General features: G+C 36.3%; 1 protein-coding gene and 1 long non-coding RNA gene across 6 annotated transcripts; one reads left to right on the top strand and one right to left on the bottom strand.

Annotated features, from left to right (window-relative positions):
- The first annotated feature begins 319 nt into the window (after window positions 1-319).
- LOC110111579 (serine/threonine-protein kinase RIPK) lies at window positions 320-8,689 on the top strand. Its single transcript, XM_020843506.2, has 5 exons — window positions 320-1,391; window positions 1,471-1,606; window positions 1,983-2,119; window positions 7,135-7,258; window positions 7,350-8,689. Exons 1-5 carry the CDS (start codon window positions 1,050-1,052, stop codon window positions 7,886-7,888), a joined length of 1,278 nt encoding a protein of 425 aa, XP_020699165.1. The 5' UTR covers window positions 320-1,049; the 3' UTR covers window positions 7,889-8,689.
- LOC110111580 lies at window positions 1,231-9,681 on the bottom strand. Of its 5 annotated transcripts, none has more exons than XR_003702961.1 (6): window positions 9,420-9,681; window positions 9,194-9,323; window positions 8,664-8,695; window positions 7,481-7,694; window positions 2,001-2,158; window positions 1,231-1,367 (listed from the first exon to the last, which is right to left on the bottom strand). It is a non-coding gene; the product is annotated as an uncharacterized LOC110111580 (long non-coding RNA). The 5 variants fall into 5 exon arrangements; XR_003702962.1 differs by having other exon boundaries at window positions 7,577-7,694; XR_002304897.2 differs by lacking the exon at window positions 7,481-7,694.
- Between the last annotated feature and the right edge of the window lie 601 nt (window positions 9,682-10,282).

Here is a 10,282-nt window from a genome sequence, read left to right as displayed (position 1 = left end):
AATTTAAGAGTAATTCTTCTTAAATTTGTATGCGTTGTGTGTGTGAATTTGCCTTAAATGACCTAAATGCAAAAAAAAGAGTAATTCTTTTAATAATTTTTTTAAATCGACGTCAGCATGTCGCATCACGTTGTGGAAGAAAGATGATAACAGATGTGACATTGACCAAAGCACTCAAAGCAGCAACTTGTTCAATAATAAATTTGTTATTTTTAGGTATTTTTTGGTGGATCCAAAATTCTTTTTGATTGCACAAATCTGTCTTTGGCATCCCAACCTTTTTTGCATATTTGGGTTGCTAAATGCATAAAAATTATTACATGAGTAGTATACATATAATTTTACATCCGGATTATAAAAATACACAATGTATTTACACTATATATAAAAATGCACAATATATTTTTATACATAATATATTTTTTATAGAGTGTGTACATACTGTGTACACTCACATGTCCAAACATAACTCTATATCCAAACTCCGCACGTAATAATTTCTCATTAATGTGAGCTGCATTAAGAATATCCGCGACACTAAAAACATGATCTTTTTTTTTCTTCCTTCCATATCGATGTTCTCCTTAACAGATTAGGGGATTCGAGCTTGACCAACATGCCGCAATACGATCTCAAAATATTAGAAATTAACTTTGACCTCAAATAGAAGGGAAATGAAACCTTACTACCATTTCTTTGAGACACAGATGGCACATTCAAAGAGCACCAAGCAAGGATCTCCCATCCCTTTTTTGGCTAAGTAGGTCCCTGACAAACAAAATTTCCATATTTTTATTATAACTCTTTGAGTTCTCCCAAGCCAGTTCACATTGCCAAAGTCAAAGGTCAAACTAAATATTTTTCCTTCAGTTTTTTTTAACCCTGCCTTGCCTTTCTTTATATTCGGTAGTGTAGTTGGTAAGCTGTGGATAGTTTACATTTTACAAGCTTATTTCCTTCCCCTCTTAAACGAACCAATCACCATCTTCTTCTCACATAGAACCAGACCTCTTTGCACCAAAACTAGCAGAAAGCCGATTTCTGTCCCCATGGGCTCCTGCATGAGCTCAGAAAATAACAGTGAAGTTCATGCGTCGAAGCAAGGATCTCTAAGAAAGGTGGCTTCTACAGGGAAAAATAGATGGCAAGCCTCACTTTCTCCAGAGGATCTCTCCATCTCACTTGCGGGCTCCAACCTCTACATCTTCACCTTTGCAGAGCTTCAAATGGCGACAGGAGGATTCTCCAATAGTAATTTTCTTGGAGAGGGTGGCTTCGGACCAGTGTACAAGGGGATCATTGATGAGAGAGTGAGGCCAGGAATGGAGTCTCAGGCTGTCGCCGTTAAGCTCCTGGATCTTGATGGCCTGCAGGGACACAAGGAGTGGCTGGTGAAATCTCTAGACACTTGAAAAGTACTTAGATCTAATATGAATTGATCATGACTGTGAAATTTCTATTTTGTGGCAGGCTGAAGTGATATTTTTAGGAAAGTTGAGGCATCCACATCTTGTGAAGTTGATCGGTTATTGCTATGAGGATCAGCATAGGTTGCTGGTGTATGAATATATGATAAAAGGAAGCTTGGAGAATCACTTGTTCAAAAGTACGTCAATGTTCTTCTAAAATTTGCTTCTAATGAAGAACTATGGTAAAATGTTTGTCGTTGTTACTTTCCAGATCTGATTTTATGAAGTCTCAAAGATGTTTAGCTCAAATGATATAGTTAGATATGTGGTAGATAGAAGGCCAGCTCTGAAGTTGTTAAATACCCCTAGTTTATTTCCTAAACCAAATCATGATGGTCTGGCTTTATACCAAAACCATTATTAAATATATAAATTGGCAGCTTATACATGGTGTAGGCTACCAGAAAGCATCCATAGTTTAGAAAACTCTGAAGCCAAAAGCTTTAATTTACTCAATTCTGAGAAAATGTCCTGTTGTTTTATTGGTCTAAAATTAATTTTATTTCTAAGCAGGATTCTTCATATCCTTACCATGGTCAACAAGACTGAAGATTGCAGTGGGGGCTGCGAAGGGATTGGCCTTCCTCCACGAGGCGGAGAAGCCGGTGATATACAGAGATTTTAAAGCTTCTAACATCTTGTTGGATTCGGTAATACTCCATTTATTTGCTAGTCCTCTAGTTTCTTACCTGGCCATAGACAATTCTGTTCAGTTCAAGTGATTTGGGTTATTCAAAGAATGATTAAAATAGACAAATTCATTTCGAAAGTAAGAGTTTCCTCATGGCCAACTTCTAATGATAAAAGATTTCATAATAGGAGAAAAAACATTTCAAGCTTTAAGCACGTAAGCAAAATGTAGAATGATGCTAATACATAATAAAAATCAATTTTTTCAGACTCAAATCTCAATGTATATTTGAATTTAAAATTTTCAGAATTAAAATCAAGCATCCAAACTCCTATTAGCAAACTCATAGTCAAATTGAAAGTTTTGACTAGACGAACCTAGCGACATTAAGAGCGATCCAATCTATTTCAAATGAGCCCAGATTAAGCACTTAAGATATAATTAGAAACTTTGGGACATTGAGTATAGGACACCAAAGCTTACATACTTATAATCAAATCGAAAGTCTCTACCAGAAGAATCCAACAAGCCCAAGATTGTTTAACTCCAACATTATTAAGACATTTAAATAATAAAATAATAGTTTATGATCAAGGAAATCGACATGGGTCATTCAATGGAATGCTCCGAATTTTGTCAATTTTGCGGAGTATGCCGCACTCAAAAAATATAAATAGACATCAAATTTCTACATGGGACAAAAAGCGGGGGGATGGGGGGGGGGATGGAGATGAAGCATGAGCTTGAAACACAACTTGAAATTAGAGATAGCTTAGTTGTTAAACCATCGCTATCAGATCTTCACCAATGGATGACTATCATTGGGTCATTGCCATCTGACCATAACCGTCAAACCACCGTCATCTTAACACCGCCTTCGGACCTCCATTCCCCAACCACTAACTATGGTCCTTCGACCACATCGCCCAACTACATTCTTCTAACCACCATCCCATATCTTTGATCCTCCAGCCATATAACGATCTTTTAATTACTGTTGATCAACTATAGTCCTTTGACCACCATCGCTTAACTACGGCCATTCAACCACTATTGTCTAACTATAGTCCTTTGATCACTATCACCTGATTACTGTCCTTTGACCACCATTGCTCAATTATTGCCCTCTGATCGCCATCGTATGACTGTCGTCTTTTAACAAAATTCATCCAACTCTTCCTTCGATCACTATCCCTCGACTACGATCTCTTGATCAACTTCAAGACATACGATCTCTTAACCACTACCACCTGACTATAGTCTCTTGAACATTGTCGCCCGACTACTTCAATGATTATTGACTTTGTTGCTCGCCATTGCCAACAATGTCAATGCATACCATCGACACTAACTCTAACTCTCGAAGTTGATAACAAGAAATATGTTGTGCTTCTTGATCTCTAGTCTCCCATTCTCAATGGAGAACAATTGAATAAATAGTAAATGATATCTTGAAAGGAGCTCTCATGTCATAAAACTCTTTCAACCTAATCCATTCGATATAGTTTATGTTTATTATATTATATCAACTCATTCACCAATTACGGAGAAAGGGAACACCATTTGTAATCGATGGCATATATTAGTGGAATCATTTCAACAGAGGTCGGGCCCTATAATTTTTAGTTTTACATTTTTACATAAAAATTTTAGTATCTCTTGCACTCCTCTTTTATTTGTGTATGTTAAATCTTTGTAGGAAGCCAAAGCATTAAACACATCCTTTTTTTTTACCATGAATTTTCTGGCATGCAATTGATGCAAGTATCCTATTTCTCAAAAATTAAAACTCCTATTTGGAATTACTTTTTATTTTTATTTTATTTTAAATTTGTCTCTAAAAAATGTTAGAAAATAATACAACTTAGTTTGCTAACTTCTTTTAAACAATTTAATTTTTTTTATAAATATTAAAAACAAATAAGAGGTATTTTTAGTATTTTAAAAACAATTATTTTCATAAACCCATCTCTCCAATATCTCCTATGCGTGTCGTCAACGTAGAACTTCTCATTAGCCATCTCTCTTGTATTCATTCAAGCTCAACGACATTAAATTAATGAAAGAGACGGCCTATTCTGCACTCCATTGAAATCAGTTGCTCCGACATTCCCCTTGACTTGGCTGCCCACCTCTAGACAAGGAAATCATTACGTTCAGCGACACCATTTTATTCGGGAGTGTATGAGCAAGAAATTTGATGGGTTATGCCATGAGTTTGAAGATAGGTGGGCAGCCAAGATAAAACAAGAGAAGTTGTTAACAAATAAAACGTAGTATATGCACCCTTGAACAAAAACAGCTGCGGTCGAGCCCCAAATATCTGAATGAATAAGCGCAAGAATAGCATTTTGACGATTTGTAGATTTCTCAAAAATAAGTTTATGACTCTTCGATTCTTTACAAGACAAGCAAGAAGAAATGGTTTTGTTTATATGAAGATGTGAATCACATCTTGATATAGTTTGAAGTACCCTCTCATGAGGATGACCAAGCATGTAATGCCAAAGAGTAGAGGTGTTGTGGGTGGCAGATAGAGCCTTCAGTTGTTGGTAGGATGGTGCAGTCCGAATGGGATATAGCCCATTATGGCATGGTCCTTGTAAAAGAACTTGCTACGTCCTCAGATCCTTAAACATAAAACCTGATGGATCAAAAATAATCAAAATGTCGTTATCTTTAGTTAATTAGAAATAGAAAGTAAATTATAGTGTAATGACGGTGTGTGAAATATTTGCGATAATTTTAGCTTACGAGATGGGGCCAGCAGTAAATCGGCCCATGAATTCGCTATGTTGGCAGATCTTCCATCTCCGATAACAATGCTATCAGATCCTTGATATGGCATTGAGATGGACAAGTTGTCGAGCGAATTAGTGAGATGCGACAATGCTCTCGAATCAAGATACCAGCTGGTGTGAGAGTTGTCGGGTGCAACTACCAGAGCACGGTTGGGCTGATTTGGAACAGAGGGAACGTGTTGTGCATCAAGACGGTGCCAACAATCAGAAGCAAAATGTCCCTTCTTGAGGCAGATCTGACATATTATGGATGAAGTGTCGAATTGTTTGTTTGTATTGCCGGGAGGAAGAGAAGATTTTCCTCTATTGCGCCTTCCACGTCCACGAGAAGAATATAAAGCCAAGTTGGGATCACTGTTAGATTGATTTGAGCAGCATCGAAAGCAAGATTTATTTCCTCACTTAGAAGAAGCGGGTAGAGATGGTCGAGGCTAATTGGGGTAAGCATAGTGCGAATTACAGTCTTGAAAGATTGGTACGATGGAGACAAGCCGTTGAGAATATACAAAATGATATCCTCATTGTCGACCACGGAGCTAGCCACAACAATTTTATCAACCAGAATCTTAATTTCGGAAAGATATTGGGTAATAGTCATGTTCTTAAGAGAGATGTTGTGAAGGGCATTCTCGAGTTGAAAGACCTTGGACTGATTTGTTGCTTGAAAACGATTTTCAAGCGTAGATCAAATGGCAGCAAGGGAGTCTAGATTAACTACATATGGAAGGATAGAGGATGAGATTGTAGAACATAAAGAAGCAGCCAGGTTTTGATCGGTGAGGGTCTAGTGATTGAACGAAGGGTTCAGTTGAAGAGATCCATTCGAGCTTTGGATCGATTGAGGCGGGGAAGATAAGGAAGGGTTAAGAAACTTATCAAATCCGTTGGCGCGAAAAATTTTTAGGATTTGCGATCGCCAAACAGAGTAGTTCTCGTGGTTGAGTTGAATCGGAATGATGTTCTCGATGTTCGAAACCACAAATTTCAGGGTGGAGGAGATAGCAGATTCTTCAGGATGTGGCGGCTCCATGCTCTCGCTCAGTTGCGATGAAGCTGAGTTCGCCATGATCAGAGATCTTCGCGACCTGCTCTGATACCATGAATAAATGAAAGAACTGAGAGAAACCAAAGAGAGGAGAGATAATGAGGATTAAAGAAAGTAAAGAAAGAAGTGTATTATTCATTTCATGGCCAAGTACAACAAAGGTCCTTCTATATATAGAGGGATAAGACATAAAACCAATGAGAAGATGCCACGACAGCTATACAAACTAATAACAGGTTATTTGTTTTATGTGCTAATACAAGACCTATGATTTGCGAGGATTGGCAGAAGAGGCAATAAAGGCCTTGAATACATGGATGAGAGGGGAATTATCAATCTTTCACAGCACTTGGGAAAGTTGGAAGGTTCTCCTAACTCCTGCTACAAGTAGCGTGACAAATGACGTTCTTGGATTTGATGATGGAAGTCATGCATTCAACATTCAGGCTTCGTGAAGTGTAACCTTCTCCATGTATCTCGTTATGCACTAATTTATGTAAAAACATTTTATTTGTTTGGCATTAGTGGGTTTTCCAAATAGTATTTCTTCAAGAAAGTAGCAAAACAAATTCCATTAGAATAGAGTGATCATTAACATTAAACAAACATAACATCTAGCATTGGAATATAAACCGTAAGAATTATTCTTCATTAGATAACCAGCCTGCTTCATAATTTGATTCACTACCCTTTCAATGTATAGATACTTGCCGAGTTTTACATAAGGTTATGGAACAAATACAACTCAATTGCTCTGACATGAGAAACAGGAAAATCAAACATAAAGATGGCTTGAAAGAAGAAAGAAAAAATATGAACAAGAAAATGAGAATACAAAACATATTTTCATTTTGTATTAAAATATATACAAAATAAATTAAAAACAAAAATAAGAAATTAAAAATAAAAATGATCCCAAATGGCCCCCAAGGAAATTGCCACCAAAAAGGAAAAAAAAACTTTTGTGTATAAACCTAGAACCTCTAAGAAATTCAGTCCTGTTTTCTAACAATTTGACATCTATCGCACCAATTTGCTATCTTAAAGCCTCGTGGCATAATCAACACCTATGACCTTGAAATGCATAAGAATCACACTAAAATCTTAGGTCTCAGAAACTCAAACATGTTCACCTTCATGGTTGCCATATGACCTAATCTAAATGATAAAATAATCTCTAATTCTCAGGACTACACTGCAAAGCTTTCAGACTTCGGGCTTGCAAAGGACGGCCCTGAAGGAGATAACAGCCATGTCACAACAAGAGTCATGGGAACACAGGGATATACAGCACCAGAGTACATAATGACTGGTAAAAACCAAATAATACCTAGATCTGCACTTAATTTGATCCTTCACACGAGCTAATCTTCTAATTGATATTCTCTAAATCTATTGTCCAGGTCATCTCACAGCAAAAAGTGATGTATACAGCTTTGGCGTTGTATTGCTAGAGCTACTGACTGGAAGAAGATCAGTGGATAAGACAAGGCCAAGCAGAGAGCAGAACCTTGTGGAATGGGCGCGGCCTTACCTAAATGATGCCAGGAAACTATCCCGGATAATGGACCCTAGTCTTGATGGCATGTACTCCACCAAGGCTGCACAGAGGGCAGCGATAATGGCTTACCAGTGCTTAAGTCAGAGACCCAAGTCAAGGCCTCCAATGTCTTCCATTGTTGAGACGCTAGAGCCTCTCCTGGACTTCAATGATGAAATGATAGGCTCCTTTGTGTTCACGGTAGTTCCTGACAATTGCAGAAATGAGGAAAAAGAGAAGAAAGATTCCATTGAGAATGGAAACCACTGCGAGGGAGAAAGGCGCAAGATGTGGTCTGCTAAATCTGCAATCCACTCCAATCTTTTGCTGTACAGAAACTCATCGAGACACCACCATAGGAATGAGGCAAGAGCATTGGATCAGGACATGCTATGCAAATAGATCCTTAAAACCGTTTTAGTTTTTTTTTTTTTTTTTTTTTTTAACATTGGTAAAAGAGAAGTGTGAAAATGTGCAATATAAATTTCCAACTAGATTAGTCATACAATAAGAGCATTTTATTTCATTCAAAGTGTATGGAAGTGATTAAATTTCATTTCTAGAAGTGAGTTCACGTGTATTTTATTGAAATTGGATGGAAATGAATTTTGATTCTTGAAACTTACCGTTAAAAAGGTGAGAAATGAGTTTCAATTTTTAAGGGTTGGGAGTTGCATTCTACTTTATTTTTTTGCTTTTAATACTACTACTACTAATAATAATAATAAATTGGGCGATTGATTAAAATATTGCTTTTACTTATAATAAGAATATAGTATTGAAAAATTAGCATGAATGTGGGTAAAAATGAAACTCACCGCAATCAAATAAACATGAATTGAATTCATAGGAAGTGAATAAATAGATATTGCAATGACTCCATCGCCACTTATTTCTAGAACTAATACATAAAAATTTACAGTGACAAACTAATCCTAAGTCCAGCTCAAGAAATGAGCAGTCCATTTCATGATTTAAGAGTTTAACACAAAAAAGAAATCATCATACAATGTTGTATATACCCATGATGAATACATAAATACCTTATTCAGTTATTTGAATATTGCTATTAAAGCCAAATTCAGAAAGCTAAAGAGAAGATCACTAAGAAACACTACATTCTGATGGAATTTGGGATGTTTACTACATTTATCCATATAAGCAACAAAGACCATACCATTGATGAATCGGAGAGTAGAACCTGCACTCCTGTATATAAAAAAAAGATGGTACAAATGTAACTTCAGGCAAAACATATACTGAACCATTTGGGGGCAGAAAAGAGAAGATAACAATCAACGAAGAAACTTAAAAAGGACAAGGGTGCTCATGTGATAGGGCAAAATGGATAGTGATTGGAAAACATTCAAAATCCTTGCTTGGAAAACAAATATTGGATGGAAAACATTCGAAATCAATACTTGGAAAACAAAGAAGATTAATTGAACATGTAGAAAGGAAAAGAATGGCAACAGTTTGTATCATTTCTCATTCATTCAAGGATTATTTATACATATAGCTAACTAGGCGACATTAAGAATATATACAATTCTAGAAAGAGAAGTAATTACAAACATTTCTAGCAAAATCAGTAAAAGCCAACACAGATGTAGTCAAAATTAACTTAGAATAGCAAATGACATTATTCTTGAACTAGTATAGCTTCAATTTAATTGGCATGAAAAAGAGGATTTAGAATTTACTTACTATTACTCAAAGCAAAGAGTAAACAGTTCAGGCGATTCTGCCGAGCGAACAAATACAGAAAATGAAGCCGTCGCCCGGATCCTTTAGAACTTGTCCTCTACCACCACCTAAGCGTCCTATAGTAAGAACCCTTATGGAGAACAAACATAAAAAATAATAAGCAAATCATTATATCGTAATGTGCTTCTTCAAGTCAGAGAATAGTGACAAACAAGTACAAAACTACCATCCAAAGGGTCGTAGAAGGCGGGCATGATAAAAATAATCGGCGACGGTAGAGCGACCCCATGAGCGTCAATTAGGTTTAGGTCGATGAAGCAACTAGCTTAACGCCTGCAAGCTCTAGGCGTTGCAGACGATAAACAATTTCATCGGATTTTCTAGTATTCGGTTAAAGAAAAGACTGGGATAAGAAAACGTTGAATTGACTGGATTAAGAGGGCCGGTGGCGCTAGGTCGTCTATCAGGAGCATTCGTACTCGACGATGATGTCGTTTGCACAGGCGGACAGCTTCCTCACTGTTTTTTAAAGCATCTTTTTAGTAATTTTTTTTAAGAATTTTTTTAAAAAAAAAAACTGCTTTATAAAGTAATATAAAAACTGTTCCAAATAAAATATAAATCAGAATATTATCCTGACATAATAATAATTTTTTTTCTAATTAATTTTGATCTCAGCACCTTGTTGACTCTCCATGCATGGATGCTATCAAGAACTGCAATAACTCCTACAACAAAAGCTAGATCATATCCAGGTTGCACCTCCACTTCGTAGAAATCTTTGCTTGCCATCTTTCCTTTTCCTCCCACCTGCCTCATAAACAAAATTCAGAGCTCAATTATTTTTCTTTTTTTTTTGGCATGTTATAATAAGTTAAATCTCTAGTTATGATCTTCGTATAATAAAGAACAAATCTAATTAAATAATTATAGGCTCATTTAGGATAACTACAATCTTTTCTAAAAGTGATTAAAAACTATTGTGGAGAAAATAACTTTTTTGAAAGTTATTATAAAAAACAGCTTCCCAACATAATTTTTTTTAACTATAATTGCGATCTGAAAAGCAAAACAGGAAGATACTATCCC

This window comes from Dendrobium catenatum, unplaced genomic scaffold (genome assembly GCF_001605985.2).
Source record: "Dendrobium catenatum unplaced genomic scaffold, ASM160598v2 fragScaff_scaffold_1557, whole genome shotgun sequence".
NCBI lineage: Eukaryota > Viridiplantae > Streptophyta > Magnoliopsida > Asparagales > Orchidaceae > Dendrobium > Dendrobium catenatum.
Note: the sequence above shows the minus strand (reverse complement) of the source record. Positions and strands in the feature narration are given on the sequence as shown.